This window comes from Haliotis rufescens, unplaced genomic scaffold (genome assembly GCF_023055435.1).
Source record: "Haliotis rufescens isolate VD_foot unplaced genomic scaffold, xgHalRufe1.0.p SCAF_4, whole genome shotgun sequence".
Classification (NCBI taxonomy): Eukaryota; Metazoa; Mollusca; class Gastropoda; order Lepetellida; family Haliotidae; genus Haliotis; species Haliotis rufescens.
The window spans coordinates 2,233,107-2,250,453 of NW_025964112.1; the positions used below are offsets into that span (position 1 = coordinate 2,233,107).

Consider the following 17,347-nt stretch of genomic DNA (forward strand, 5'->3'; position numbering starts at 1 on the left):
TATATTCATAAATATGTACAATTACAGACACTGGTCTACACATACAGACGGACAGTTTAACCTTATTAGTGCGGACATCGCCTATTCTGAAACCTGAATCGCCTGACATGTTGTGTTTACGTATATCTGTCTTCTCGGCCATACTGTGACGTCATCCTACAGCTGTGACGTCATCCTACAACAGCACAGGGCAGTACTCTGGTGCTTCTTACGCAAATGGCAGGGAACCGATTCCGAACGTTCCGTTTAACCAAACGTTTGACCGCCGACTCCCTTCAGAATTTAAGTTGCTGGTTCCAACGAAATGTGTCACATAAATCTCGTGATCACATAAATACAAGCATGTGTACAAATCACGTCATGATAGGATTGATACGGGATTTAGATAGGATGCGATGGGAGTAAGGTAAAATTGAGATAGGATTGATACAGGATTTAGATAGGATACGATGGGAGAAAGGTAAAATTAAGACAGGAATGAAACAGGATTTAGATAGGATATGATGGGAGAAAGGTAAAATTGAGATAGGGCTGATACAGGATTTAGATAGGATACGATGGGAGAAAGGTAAAATTGAGATAGGATTGATACAGGATTTAGCTTCTCACGCAAATGGCAGGTAACCGAATCCGAACGTTCCGTTTAACCAAACAACACCCACTGGGCTTGACCGCCGACTCCATTCAGAATTGAATTGTTTTGGTTCCAAAAAACTGTACACAATTCACCACATAAATCCCGTGATCACATAAATACAAGCATGTGTACAAATCACGTCAAGATAGGACTGATACAGGATTTAGATAGGATACGATGGGAGTAAGGTAAAATTGAGATAGGACTGACACAGGATTTAGATAGGATATGATGGGAGAAAGGTAAAATTGAGATAGGATTGATACAGGATTTAGACAGGATACGATGGGAGAAAGGTAAAATTGAGATAGGACTGATACAGGATTTACATAAGATACGATGGGAGAGAGGAAAAAATTGAGATAGGATTGGTACAGGATTTAGATAGGATACGATGGGAGTAAGGTACAATTGAGATAGGATTGATACAGGATTCAGACAGGATACGATGTAAGTAAGGTAAAATCGAGATAGGATTGATACATGATTTAGAGAGGATTCGATGGGAGAAAGGTAAATTCGAGATAGGATTGATACAGGATTTAGAGAGGATTCGGTGGGAGAAAGGTACAATTGAGATAGGATTGATACGGGATTTAGATAGGATACGATGGGAGTAAGGTAAAATTGAGATAGGATTGTTACATGATTTAGATAGGATACGATGGGAGTAAGGCACAATTGAGATAGGTTTGATACAGGATTTACATAAGATACGATGGGAGTAAGGTAAAATTGAGATAGGATTGATACAGGATTTAAGGAGGATATGATGGGAGAAAGGTAAAATTGATTTAGGATTGAGCTAGAACTTAGATGGGGCTGAGATGGAATTGAGACAGGATTGAGTACGGTTTGAGATAGGACTCAACCAGGACTGAGCCAGGACTGAGCCAGGATTGAACTAGGGCTGAACTGACACTCAGCTGGCGGGGCATGCACTTCGACTGAGCTTGATTTTGCACAGCATTAATTCCCACTTTGACCATCCCCTGGATAACCGTAGTCACTTAAAATAACGCGAAATCAAATAATCTAGATTATATTTAAGCAGAAACGAGAGAAGCAACCATATGTATGATGTATGGATTATTTTGCTACATATTTCCTGTGAGTTGTCGCGCTATATCTGTGAATTATATCCTCTCTCTGTATACAACAGTTTACAACACACGCTAATATCCTCTCTCTGTATACAACAGTTTACAACACACGCTAATATCCTCGCTCTGTATACAGCAGTTTACAACACACGCTAATATCCTCTCTCTGTATACAGCAGTTTACAACACACTATAATACCCTCGCTCTGTATACAACAGTTTACCACACACTAATATCCTCGCTCTGTATACAGCAGTTTACAACACACACTAATATCCTCTCTCTGTATACAGCAGTTTACAACACACACTAATATCCTCGCTCTGTATACAGCAGTTTACAACACACACTAATATCCTCTCTCTGTATACAGCAGTTTACAACACACTATAATACCCTCGCTCTATATACAACAGTTTACAACACACACTAATACCCTTTCTCTATATACAGCAGTTTACAACACACACTAATATCCTCTCTCTGTATACAGCAGTTTACAACACACGCTAATATCCTCGCTCTGTATACAGCAGTTTACAACACACGCTTATATCCTCTCTCGATATACAGCAGTTTACAACACACACCAATACCCTCGCTCTATATACAGCAGTTTACAACACACACTAATATCCTCGCTCTGTATACAGCAGTTTACAACACACGCTTATATCCTCTCTCGATATACAGCAGTTTACAACACACACCAATACCCTCGCTCTATATACAGCAGTTTACAACACACACTAATATCCTCGCTCTGTATACAGCAGTTTACAACACACACTAATATCCTCGCTCTGTATACAGCAGTATACAACGCACACTAATATCCTCGCTCTGTATACAGCAGTTTATAACGTACATTAATATCCTCTCTCTATCTACAGCCTCGGACACTCGCGCAATATATGTGAATCTGTGCTGTGCATGAGATATGACTGTCACAGCCTCGGACACTCGCGCAATACATGTGAATGTGTGGTGCTGTGCATGAGATATGACTGTCACAGCCTCGGACACTCGCGCAATATATGTGAATGTGTGCTGTGCATGAGATATGACTGTCACAGCCTCGGACACTCGCGCAATATATGTGAATGTGTGCTGTGCATGAGATATGACTGTCACAGCCTCGGACACTCGCGCAATATATGTGAATGTGTGGTGCTGTGCATGAGTAACTTCCCGAAGCAAGGGAGTTAACTGAGTGTAAAAGTCAAGTTTCCAAATCTAGTTCGGCAAGGAGGGAAACTGGACTTTTATAGTAAGTTAACTCCCTTGCCTAGGGAAGATGGTGCATGAGATATGACTGTCAAAGCCTCAGTCACTCACGCTATATCTGTGAATGTGTGCTGTGCAGGAAACTTGACGGTCACAGCCTCGGACACTCACGCTTTATACGTGAGTGTGCCGTGCAGTGGAGATGACTGTCACAGCCTCGGACACTCACGCTATATACGTGAGTGTGCTGTGCAGTGGAGATGACTGTCACAGCCTCGGACACTCACGCTATATACGTGTGTGTGTGCTGTGTTGTGGAGATGACTGTCACAGCCTCGGACACTCACGCTATATACGTCAGTGTGTGATGTGCGGAGACCTTGACGGTCACAGCCTCGGACACTCACGCTATATACGTCAGTGTGCTGTGCAGTGGAGATGACTGTCACAGCCTCGGACACTCACGCTATATACGTGAGTGTGCTGTGCAGTGGAGATGACTGTCACAGCCTCGGACACTCACGCTATATACGTGTGTGTGCTGTGTTGTGGAGATGACTGTCACAGCCTCGGACACTCACGCTATATACGTGAGTGTGCCGTGCAGTGGAGATGACTGTCACAGCCTCGGACACTCACGCTATATACGTAAGTGTGCTGTGTTGTGGAGATTACTGTCACAGCCTCGGACACTCACGCTATATACGTGAGTGTGCTGTGTAGTGTAATGCCTGTCCCAACCTCGGCCATTCACGCTATATACGTGTGTGTGCTTTGTCGTGGAGATGACTGTCACAGCCTCGAACACTCACGCTATATCCGTGTGTGTGCTGTGCAGGAATCTTGACGGTCACAGCCTCGGACACTCACGCTGTATCTGTGAATGTACGCTGTGCAGTGGAGATGACTGTCACAGCCTCGGCCACTCACGCTATGCCTGTAATGCGAGGCTTCTCACTGTGGTGACCGGTACCTATAACACTGTGACTGTCACAGCCTCGGACACTCACGCTATGCCTGTAATGCGAGGCTTCTCACTGTGGTGACCGGTACCTATAACACTGTGACTGTCACAGCCTCGGCCACTCACGCTATGCCTGTAATGCGAGGCTTCTCACTGTGGTGACCGGTACCTATAACACTGTGACTGTCACAGCCTCGGCCACTCACGCTATGCCTGTAATGCGAGGCTTCTCACTGTGGTGACCGGTACCTATAACACTGTGCTTTACCAGCTACGCCCCACCATAAGGTGGTCCTCTCATTTACCTGGGACAGGCTACCAACCCTTTGATCTCGCCGACAAGGCAATAATTACCCACTGTAGGCTCAACGGCAGATGTACACACTTTTACCTTGTTATTAAGTAATACTAAATGAAACAAAAAATGAATTAACAATATTCGTATTTTTTTATTTGCATTGCATCCTTGATTTAATATCCTTTTAATAAACCATAAATCAGATGCATTCAAACAAAAACAAAAACAAAAACTGACAGCGTAATAAAGAGGGTAGGCTGTTTTTGGATTGACGCGCATTCGTCCTATAACAGGAACCTTACACCAGTTTAATGAAGTGAAGAAAAAAGAAGTATTTTACATTCGGTCGATTGGCCTCCCTCTATTGAATCCTTAAGCTCTTCTTTGTACTGTTTAGTCTCGCGTATTTCCGCGCCACGGCCCGAGCGCCTCCCCAAATAAAAACAGCCGCTGATTCATTAACCTCTCCGCCAATCGGCCAATTTCGACAGTGCTCTGGTGGTCCGAGATACCCGACATGCATTGTGTGCCTGCCGAATGCGCGCCTATACAACCCACACAGTGAGAACTCGCATTTCCCCTGCTCCAGCCACTTAAGAAAGCCGGTTTTATTACAATTCGCGACTTTGATCCGAATAATATTCTTTAAAAAAATGATTTATTGGTGTATCGCAGGAGATATTGACATGATGCAGGCATATGTCAAAACTAATTGAACAATTCAGATAAGGACACGGGAATGCGGATGTTTATGTCCCATAAGAAAATATAACGACGTTTCACAACTACAAGTCTAAAAAATCAAAACAAAAAGTCCAGACATTAACTTGTTTCTGCTCCTTTTCAGAGTTTGGTAAATGTGAACACGAACGCCTTATATTAGCAAGAAAGTTTTGTATTACAGGTAGTCAAAAAGAACATAATTATTTTTATAGTCGATAATTGTTCTTTATAAATCGCAAAACCTTGGCATTTTTGTAAACTAAATACCCCACCAACCAAGCATCCCCATTCAAGGTATGTTCATACAGTAAATGCTATTTTGCCTCTTCTGTATTCTCTCCAACAACGCTGCAGGTACTCAAGGGTCTTCGGCTACACTCGCCACAAATCTAAAATATTCCGGCATTATGACCAATGTTCTACCCTTATGTTAACGGTGAATCTTTGGCGGCGGTTTAATTCCTACTTCAATAAAAAATATACATATCTCTCATTAATGACTCATTTTCTTACGTGATCAAAACCGTATGTTTCCTGAAAGGCATAATCCTAAAATCATCCATTGCTGTTGATGAAATTTCAAGAAACATAAGCATCAAGGATGAAGTAAAACAAACCCAACACTTTTTCACAAAAAATGCTCTCTTTTTCTCTGTGTACATATATTTAACATACTGGACGTGTATATTTGTCAATATTACCCGTCAAGCCAATTGAAAAAAATGTGTGTATATTTTTTTAATTGAAAGCAACGCTTCTCAATAGAACTAATTACATTATAAATCCCTAGCCACCCCCCTCCCCCTGGCCTACAGCCCTCGTGTCCCGGCGCTAACGATATGTGGTATATCACAGATAGGTAAGACAAATATATTTCCACAACAAAGCCACAGGCAAGCCTTGATCAAATACAGCGCATATTGCATGTTGACGACCACGTCTCAGGGGTGGGAAACACTTCACAGAAAACAATTGGATACCTTTCGGAGAATATTTCGGGTGACTAGCAAACCTGAAGGTCCTGGCAACTGGTCGCGGAATGCTTTGTGGTGAGGGGGAGGATATTGATGCTACGGCGGGGACAGGGGCAGGGATTAGCAAGAGAAAGCGCAGGTTACAAACTGGAAATTGTGTCGACCTACGACTAAGTAAAACTGAGGTTGACAAGAGCGGACCCAATTTCTGTCGTGCGTTCATTGCCATTTTGTTGCCCTGGCACACACGGGAGTGGGGTGGGGGACGAAGACGGGGGATCATGGTAAGAAATTCGCTGTGAAGGGGAAAAGACTTGGGAAAGTTTTGAATTTTCTGAAAGTTAAGTTCTTTGACCTTTGGGTAGAGGTCAAGTTCCTGTTAAGCCCTTTGAATCGTTTCAAGTCCGTGTTGTGGTGACGTCACTAGTGTTGGAGATTTATAACCAACAGTTGTCTCCTTGTACCGATATTCAAACGTTTACGTTATCAATAGATTCAATTATATACTTTTTGTGAATATTTTACACCCTGTTTCACTATTATCAACAAACGAAAAAGCATTCGATATAAACGTTGCAAACGTATAGAAATAAATCTATACAAACATTAAATATTTACAACCACATTTCGTCTATTAAATTCATATATTACTTAAATTGTTTGATAATACATTAAAACCCCACTTTGCCTGACAATGGACGAGAGAGGACTAGAGCCCTTTTGGCCTTGCGGATATGTCAAGTTTTAAAGCTGCGAGAAACTGTGAAATAGGTCTGTGACAATTATCCGAGATGTTCCAATGGCTAACCTCTCCCAGTCTTTCTTTGATTTGAAGTTTGGGACTGACATTGTCACGTACTTATTTATGTAGGCATGGCTAAAACCTGTGACAAAGGTCGCTTTCATTCCGTGGCCCAGAGTGAATTGTTTACAACATGTTTGGACTGTTTACAATGACATCTCCTAAGAAAATTAGCCTTGGTAAAATATTTGCTCAAGTTCAAATTTAAGAAATAAAATCCTTTCCTAAAAGCCTTAAAATAAGTCCCGTTGACACATCGAGTCGTACCGTTCATTTCGCGAACACCTGGTGTCATCACTAATTTTCAGTGGTCCATTCACATATTTTCCACAGCTATTTTGCCCTTCACGCTAAATGGAATCTGTTTCGGCAAAGAATCTAGGACGGTGTTCTCCTGCATTGACAATTTATATTTAGTGTCGTAATAAGTCCCAAACATGTAAGCTATTTTTCCCTTAACGCAAAATGGAATCTGTTTCGGCAAAGAATCTAGGACGGTGTTCTCTTGCATTGACAATTTATATTTAGTGTCGTAATAAGTCCCAAACATGTAAGCTATTTTGCCCTTCACGCTAAATGGAATCTGTTTCGGCAAAGAATCTAGGACGGTGTTCTCTTGCATTGACAATTTATATTTTGTGTCGAAATAAGTCCCAAACATGTAAGCTATTTTGCCCTTCACGCTAAATGGAATCTGTTTCGGCAAAGAATCTAGGACGGTGTTCTCTTGCATTGACAATTATATTTTGTGTCGAAATAAGTCCCAAACATATGCATGTAAGTGTCGAAATGAATAACATCTAATTCTCTTTCATACGAACACATCGTTTTAAGATTCAAGATTATAGTACTGGAGCCCTCGTGGCCTAGAGTACAATACAGTAATACCTAATATAAATGTGGATCTTACACTAATGATGTACAATTATTCAATGATATGTTATGTAATGCATTATACGTAATATATTGCTAATTTAATTTACATACATTTAGATAAAAGCAAGACCTTTGATTGTTGAATGTTTTAAGGGGACATTAGTTCAATTATTGTCTGGCGAGAAGGATGTTTTTGGTAATATCGTGGAATGGATGTATTTCTACGTTGCTTGTAATAAGAACAGACGAGCACTTTTAATGACTTGTATGAGGTGGGGTGAAATGAGGTTTAACGTTGCGACCAAGATCATTGCACTTATATAGCGATGTGCATGCACGTGTGTGTGGCTGCGTGTACTAGTCAAGACTGATGCCGATTTATAGTGCTAGCCCACTGAGATACAATGCCGCAGTTTAAAATGAATATCCCCGCTCAGACACAGTATACTGACTCCGAGCCGACCAGTCCTTGTTTTAGCCCCTTAATGCCGAGCGCCAGACAGGGTAACAACAAGTACCATCTTTTAACGTCTTTTGGTATGATGGGGCCGGGGATCGAACCCCGGACCTTCCGCTCTTTTTTAAAACCATTTCTGTATCTCCATGTCTACACATCTCTGTATTAACAATCTTTTGCAATCCAGACATAAGCAAAGTCTGTTTGAAAAATTAACATCCTTGCACGTGGATCCCAATTATAAGCCCCAATCGCATCATTTGAATTTGACATTTTATAACATATCTGACAATTTTCACTTAACTTGTAAAGATTTCGTCATTCATTGACTGGTGTCAAGAGGCCCTTGTCATGCTTTGTCCTTATATGATGCCAAGAAGCCCTTATCAGGCCTTGTCCTTATATAATGCCAAGAAGCCCTTATCAGGCCTTGTCCTTATATAATGCCAAGAAGCCCTTATCAGGCCTTGTCCTTATATGATGCCAAGAAGCCCTTATCAGGCCTTGTCCTTATATGATGCCAAGAGGCCCTTATCAGGCCTTGTCCTTATATGATGCCAAGAGGCCCTTATCAGGCCTTGTCCTTATATGATGCCAAGAGGCCCTTATCAGGCCTTGTCCTTATATGATGCCAAGAAGCCCTTATCAGGCCTTGTCCTTATGTGATGCTAAGATGCCCTTATCAGGCCTTGTCCTTATATGATGCTAAGATGCCCTTATCAGGCCTTGTCCTTATATGATGCCAAGAGGCCCTTGTCATGCCTTGTCCTTATGTGATTCCAAGAGGTCCTTATCAGGCCTTGTCCTTATATGATGCTAAGATGCCCTTATCAAGCCTTGTCCTTATATGATGCCAAGAGGCCCTTATAAGGCCTTGTCCTTATATGATGCCAAGAGGGCCTTATCAGGCCTTGTCCTTATATGATGCCAAGAGGGCCTTATCAGGCCTTGTCCTTGCATGATGACAAGAGGGCCTTATCAGGACATGTCCTTATATGATGGCAAGAGGGCCTTATCAGGACATGTCTTTATATGATGACAAGAGGGCCTTATCAGGACATGTTCTTATGCACGCCAGCCTAGCGGTGAAAAGAATGCGATGTCTCAGTTTCACCAAGAGTAACGCACAGCAACGTCTAGTCCTAGACTGACAATAGACTGAAGAGTATAAAAGAATGAGCAGTGGTAGCGAAGACCAAGGCATACTGAAGCTCTGAGACCATCAACAGCTTGTGGTGGCCTTATTTGTGAGGGGAGACAACACTGGTTCCTCACACTGTCTTGTAGAATGTGATACCAATAATACAACAAATAATTTGACAAACTGAAGGTGAGATAACTCCAGATCGTGAGGCGCCACGTGAGGGGACTTTTGTGTAATGTCACGACCATGTGGTGGCGGACGCCAGCGGGCGTTGTCGGTGCTGTGGGGGCTGGGCTTAAACCCGAGACACATAGCCTTAAAAAAGGTTGCTGCAAGTTGGTTGTCGGGGAAGAGGGGTAACCTGAGAATCAAATACTTCATCTTTATCAATCCGAGATTTAGCTCTGAGGGCGGTGGGTGGAGGGGGCAGGTGTCGCGTGGGGTCTCAATACCACCCACACAGCCTTCTGGCTTACTGGCGTGGTACTTGACGGTCCACCGGGTAATCTTATTGATATCAAGAGAAATTCAATATCATTTGTATTCAGTATAAATACGTTTAACAAAAACAAATTTAATTTTATTGATGTTTTCATATGGACATTTTCACGGGTTGACAGACACGGTGGGGGGCGTGCTCGGGGGGTGGGGTGGGACTTGGGGTGTGGGGGCTGGTGGAGGTTTCGAGAGTATTCTCACTGATATGTTCGCCACTACTCCCAAGTGGCTACAATGTATCGCAAAGTTCAAATAGTTTGTTCAGTTATGCTCGAACGTGTATTTGCAAACAACTTTCCTAAGACGCCTTTTAAAACGTGGAAAATACGAGTCGACATTTCTCAACATTCTTTCCAAAGCTGACATTTTTCCTTCTGAATAGATTATAGCAACTTATTGAAAAAATGCCTTTGAAGTGTCAAACATTATCTATGATCACATTCGCCGACAACCATGCAGTCAAGTGTGTAATCTCGAAATTTAAGAAAAGAATGATAAATATATAATATTGAAAGCCCCTACTTTTAGCACAGACGAATAGACAGCAGCTAGTTCTTGCAGGCCCATGTATACAAACAAAAACTCATCTAAATCACGATAACTATTCCCTTGACAAGAGCATACGCCCATCTTCAAAGCTAGACTCCGTTTGTATTTCCTCATTTTGAAGATATAACCATAGACATTGACATCAACCGTCTTAAATGAATATAATTCTGAATATCCTACTGCATTTAACTCGTTGTTGACTGTTTGCTTATGTGACTGTCAAACACTACACAAAACAATAGAGTATTGTTATAGCCAATAACTTCAGCCCATCTAGGGTTTAGTTGACAATAAAGGGTGTATTTGATTGTAACTGCAAGTGGAAGGCCCTCAACGCTGTAATCTCGGCAGGTTACCTTACATGACGGCTGAAAATTTCGCCTTCAGCATGGATTGGGTTGTGAGTGCACAATGGTTATTTTCGGACAAGGATGAGATGTATAAGCGCCCAATACCGGGGCATTGCTATTCTGTGTTAGACACACTCTACACTAAGTCGTTGACCTATGAGAACTTCATAGGGTATGATTACGTCCTTGACATGCCGTGCTGGCATATGCTGCGGTATCCAAGACCGCATAAACAGTGGGTATCTGACTATTACAACCACCGGCTGGTTTCATAGCCGCTTGATTGGTCGGAAGTGGGGAGTTACGGGCCATCGTCTATACGTTCTACAATATATCGCTATGCAAGGTCCCCCGGGTATCTCACGCTTGTAAGTGTAGGTATGGAGCAGGTCGTAAGACCCTGTCAGAAGATTATTTTTTTCAGGTATTTCTTTGGATGAAATATTTATCAATACAAATTATGAATTAATCAGTCCAATGAAAGTAGACTCAGGATCGGGTAGTCAGGCTCGCTGACTTGGTTGATGCATGTCATCGTATCCCAATCGCGTAGATCAATGCACATGATGTCAATAACTAGACTGTCTGGTCCAAACTCAATTATTTACAGACTGCGGTCATATAGTTTTAATATTGCGGTGTTAAACAACAAACAAACAAACAAAAGCTGGTAGCAAGCAGAGAGCAACAACTGAGCCAGGATTGATCCTTTATCAGGGGGCAAGTTCAGTTAAGAATTGATTTTCACTGCGTGTCGTTTCTACAATGTCTGTCCCTCGCAATGCGATGATTCACACTGCAGTCAACTCACACAAAGTGAGTGAGTGAGTATGGTTTTAGCTTTTAGCAATATTCCAGCAATATCACGGCGGGGGACACCAGAAATGGGCTTCACACATTGTACCCATGTCGGGAATAGAACCCGGGTCTTAGGCCTGACGAGCGAACGCTTTAACCACTAGGCTAACCCGGCCGCCCCCACACAAAGTGAAAATGTCTTCTTATACTTATTTATATCATCTGGTACCCCCTACACTCTAAACACAATAGTATTCGCACGCGTGGTCTTAAACGTCAAATCAGCAAATATGTTCTCATTTCTAGTTTGGCTACGTCAAACTGTGTCGCTCATACCCTTATGAACGTCAGTTTTGCCGTATCATCATCATCGTCATCATCATCATCATCAAGCCGAGTGGTAGACAGCAGTCTAAAGGGTCTAAAAATGCAGAAGTTCTGCAAAGCGCAATAAACTGTTTTGGGGTGATCCAGCTATGTATGACTGCTTTGACATGTATACAATAATCATAAATAATCATAATAATCAACTAGTTAAGCGCCAAGTTCCGACTTGGCTGCTCACGGGCGTTTTACACGCACGAAAAACAGACAGGTAAAAGTGCACTGACGTTCGGCAGTGGCCCAGAGCTGTTTAGGACCATTTACACAATACAATACTATAGACAATATCAAACTCTTCAGTTCACTTTATACATGACTGAATATCCGACGTCAGCTTTTCACATTACACATATCGCCTGTGCTGTGCCTGTAGGTGTCGCTTATGTCAGTTTCGTTTTATCCATAGATTCAATAACGAAAAAAAAGAAATATCTGCACTAATCGATGTTGTACATTAACTGTGACATATTCCAATGTCAATGTCGTAAAACCCGAGAATCAGTGTTTGGAGTAGATGGTGTGTTTAGTGCCGTATGTGAAACTACATTGTAATTAGGGTAATAATTTACGTTTTGATCGATATAAACTGCCGGCTATATACACCCTTGAAAATTGGATTTCACCAAAACATTAAGTTACAAAACCTTACAAGGCAGAAAACGGTCGCCGAAACACTGCAGACGTATTGTCCAAAACACAACTAGGATACCTGGATCAAATACATCACCATGGAGTAATCATTTTTAGTTTGTTTCAATTTTTTCCACCATCAAACATGGGTGTATACTTTATTTCCTTGACATCATAAATCTGCGTTGACAGATAAACACAAGAGCGTTTGAGCGACTTGAAGCCAATTTGCCACGACTGCCAATTTCTCAGCGCCTAGTCCTTCTTTAAGCCTTCTGCATACATACGTGGCAGTATCGGTTCCATGAAGCTCTATTCCAGTAATTTCAGATATTTCATCGCCGACGGGAAACAAAGATCGGCCAAAAGCCACCAATAAACACTGAGGTGATATGTTAATCATGTTTGATAATATGCCTTCTGCCTATCACACTCACATTTGTAGATCATAAAAAGACTTTAGTAAGATTATGAGCCGAGTCGCCACCAGACAGGCCAGTGCTCGACACGACGCAGACCTGAATGACAGTCCACAGTCAATATTGACAAGGAGTCCGGTTGATCTAAATTGTCAACTGAATTTGGTGCGGAGTCGGGTTCATTTAACCATACAATTGACGAAGCATGCCTCTCGCACTATAAGCCCCATTGACACCTAGATATTAGGTTTATAATCTATCAACAGTGTATTATAGCAGCGCTCTGCCCGTGAAGGAGATAATTAGTAGTGTCAACAGCGGCAACATTGCTGTCAGAAAGTGTCAACCAGCGGATCAAAAAGTGCGCCAGGGTCTGGAGACGAAAAGATAGCTGACATATTTTGTTTAACCTGAGTAAATAGACTTCACTGAACATTGTTATAAACTTTAATTACTAATTACACTCTTTCTGGAATTGCGATATTTGTGAGTTTGCAGTATATATCTAAATAATCAATACATTTCTGCAAATTGTCAAACGGATCTCCAAATATTTTCATATCAGTTAAACACTGAAAGGTCAATAGGGCAGTTTTGTACCGACAACCCACTAAAACGACGCTAAAACACATCCATCAAATATCAACTTTTAACGTTGAAACTGATTTAATAAACAACCAAGAGAGATAGTTGTCGTGAAGGTAGTATCTGATTAGCCCATATCTCCAATTTCCCACAGACGGTTGACATTAGTGACACTTTCAATGGCGTGTTTAGGTGGACACTTCAAGTTATTTGTAAACACATGTCAAAAAGTGCACGTTGTCTTAAAATTGTTTTCATATTTTACCGTTACACAAAGGGTTGTACTTATACATGTTATCTATTAGAGTATTACTGTGATATTAACTGGCGTGTTTATTCTGAAGGCATCATTGGAGATTTCATGTTCCGCTCTCTGATAATCCTTTATGACAGAATTCTTCTTTTAGTACCGCCCGACATGTCACAGCTAGCGGCAAGAGCGTACCAATAAAAAAATTCACACTGGAACGTTAAAGGCAATAAAATTCTATTTATTTCTCATCTATGGAATCATGGCAGGGACATTGTCGCGTCTTCACCCTAACAGATCCTCAAGCCACAAGTGTCAAAATTAACCGCCCCAATTAGACAGCTTGACAATTTAATCAACTGTCGCATTGTCGTGCATTTTAACGCCGTTTTACACATTTCAGATAGGGCGACAAGACATAATTGACCTTAATTTTGTATTTTGAAAAAAACTTGTATTCAAAGCCCTACTGTGCGACAACGTGAGAATATCCCTTCTAGGATTCCATACCAATTAAACAAACGTCTAAATAAGTGTTAAGGGTAATGTGCGTAACTTATGTAGATCTTTTCCACGTGACAATTGGACACGAAAATTGTCCCTTGGCTATTCCGGATTGCGCGAGGTCGCCATCGGTATAACATGCGTGTTGTAAAATTGCGTCTTCATGGATCACGTGGTCAGGATCGGTGACGTGATTGATTGCATTTCATCGTACACTGACGGTGTGGTTCGTGCTCATAATATCAATCACTGAATTGTCTGGTTCAGACTCGATTATTTAATGGCCTTAATACAGATGGTGTATTGCGGCGTTAAACAGCAAGCAGCCAAAACTAAACTACGCGATTGAATACAATGCTTCAATAACCGAGACAATGAAGTCGTTTACCCCGAACTCTGTTACCTCGATATAAGACTATGTAGCGTTATTGGCCCGAGATAATCTATATCTGAACTATATGTTCTGCTGAACTGCCGGGCAAAAGAAAGTATACACCCATGTCTGATGGTGTCTAAAAATGAAACAAAAAAGAAATGGAAATTCGATGGTGATGTCTTTGATCCGGGTATCACAGCTGTGTTTTTGACCCTACGTCTGCAGTGTTTCGGTGACTGTTTTCGGCCTAGTAACGTTTTGATAATGTTTCTAATAGTCTGGTCAATTCCAATTTTCAAGTGTAAACTTTCTTATACCCGGCAGTTTATTTTGTCTCGAACTACGTGTAGCTCGAGGTATTTAGGATCGTCCCCGGATCTGTGAGTCAACGAGGTTTCATCATAGTTGCGTTGCTGCTGTGACCGAACCAAGTCCGGATGTGCGTTTGTAAATAAAGAATACAATAATCAAATTAACACCCCAGGAAGATGAAGAGCCCCTTAACACACATTCAAAGTGGCGAATCCAACAACGTCCTGTTACAAAAACAATGGTAGCTTACCTGTGCACGGAACCGGAAGTCTGATGTCATCAGATGACGACATCGAACACCATGTCGCCATAGCAACGAATAACACCACCAAGTTTGAATAGGCCTCCATCCCTGCAACAATAACATCATCTGTGAATGTCAGGAGAAATAAAGAATAGGCACGGAAACAATTGGGTAAACTCCGTTGGCCAGTCAGTCCATATCCTCCGTGATGGAGTCCCAATACTTTCAGATTTAACAACTTTCAAGAGAAAACGCTTTCAGGTTAAATGTCGTCAGATAGCCTTGAAGGACTGTTTAATATTCAGTAATATTATACATGTTACGCTTTCGCTCGTAAGATTCAATACAGCCATCCATACCACTTTACATCACTGCATTGCTCGATATAATGTGCTCAACTTCCTCAAACAATGTCTTTTAATAATTATTTCACATTTGGTGCCACGACCCTACAGAACCACGTGGCTGGCCTAACGGGTCGTAGTATGTGCAGGCTTAGCAGACATTACCTGGACAGTGCTTCCAACCAGGAACACTGTTGTATTTTTAAGTTTGTTTGTTTGTTTGTTTGTTGTTTAACGCCGCACTCAAGAATATTGCAACTATATGAAGGCGGTCTGTAAATAATCGAGTCTGGACCAGACAATCCAGTGACTGATATCACGAACATCGATCCACGAAATTGGGATACGAAGACGTGCATCGACCAAGTCAGCGAGCCTGACCACCCGATCCCGTTAGTCGTCCCTTACGACAAGCATAGTTGCCTTTTACGGCAAGCATGGGCAGCTGAATACGTATTCTGACACGGATCTTCACAGGTAGTATTTAAGTAAGAGTGGCTCTTTCAGTCTGTCATCATGTCTCGTGAACGCACATACCTCAACGTACCACACATATTTAAACATTTTCATCATCGGGGAATTTCCTGCGCTTTCAATCGGCTGAAGACTGTATATATCCTTAGTCCTTAATTACCGATGTTTACACTCATCTCTAAGTCGCTCTCTGAAGAACTAACAGTCAGGTATGGCTGTAATTCAATTAAACTGCCATTTAACAACTCGTTTCTCATTTCTGAGCTGTGTAGTAATTTCAATTGAGTTATAAGCTGAAATAAAGTTGTCGGCCCTGATTACTGTGTTGTTCCGCCACCCGACCGGCATATGTCATTACAGTACTAAACGCCGTGAAACCCGAGCCGGGCGGAATCTCAGGACAAAACCAAACCGGCTGTTACTAGATTGTCCCCTTCTGTGTACTGGTCAATCAGGACCCCAGATGTACATAATAGGTGGGTAGTGAAATAACACAGTTCTCTCCCTTTCTGGGGTAGATTTACGTTCAAGGCTGACTCACGGCATCTAGGCGCACCTTGTTCATGTTAAAATCAAACTTAAAATTTCAAGATTTTATTTTGGATAGGCTTTTTATTTTAAATTAGGCGTTTTACGGACTTCACAAATAAGGATAAAATCAAGTTTCTGTTTTCCGCCGAGGCGCTTAAATAATTGGATTCATTGAACAATCTTCACAGAAGCTCTATAAGAAGGGAATGTCATTCTCTGACAATGAACATCTTTCATTATATTATATATTTAATTCGACTAATATTTTTTATTAGTTCACTTGTTTTATTAAATTTCGGTATTTTTTCGACCACCGGACCTACAGTTTTTTAAACTGAACAAAAAAAATCCTTCTTGGAGTTCAGTGTGGTAGCAGACATTGACTTCCCGTGATGCAAGGGGTATGGTCAGTAGAGGGGAGTCGGCGTCCACTCCCCGGGAGGGACACTGTTGTACACATGTGTGCAGTGGGGCGCGCATTGTGCACACGTCAAATGTACTTCTCAAAAGAAGTTAAAGAACAAACGATTGTATCATATGACTGTAGCAAATCTGTAGTGGTAGGTGGGTATTGACTGACAGCCTTCATACTTTGGGTGCTCCTTAACTTGTATTGAGTAGTATACACAACTGTGTGTCCCATGTATCGGCAACCTGCACAATGGCAGGCTTGTGTGCAGCTTAGAGAGAAGATGTATCACCATACCGCGGTCAGCAACGTGTCTCACGCATTCCGGCAACGATTTTCACACATTCAGACGACGTGTCTCACGCATTCAGACAACGATTTTCACACATTCAGACGACGTGTCTCACGCAGTTAGACAACGGTTTTCACACATTCAGACAATGTGTCTAACGCATTCCGACACAACGATTTTCACACATTCAGA

General features: G+C 41.7%; 1 protein-coding gene across 2 annotated transcripts in view; it reads right to left on the reverse strand.

The window, feature by feature from the left end:
* LOC124149906 (thrombospondin-type laminin G domain and EAR repeat-containing protein-like) overlaps positions 1-17,347 on the reverse strand; it is a 41,384-nt gene that overhangs the window by 17,111 nt on the left and 6,926 nt on the right. For both annotated transcript variants that reach the window (XM_046521747.2, XM_046521748.2), the window contains exon 2: positions 15,112-15,213. In XM_046521747.2, coding sequence (XP_046377703.2) covers positions 15,112-15,211 — 100 coding nt within the window. In that variant the 5' untranslated portion in view covers positions 15,212-15,213. The remainder of the gene's footprint in view (positions 1-15,111; positions 15,214-17,347) is intronic.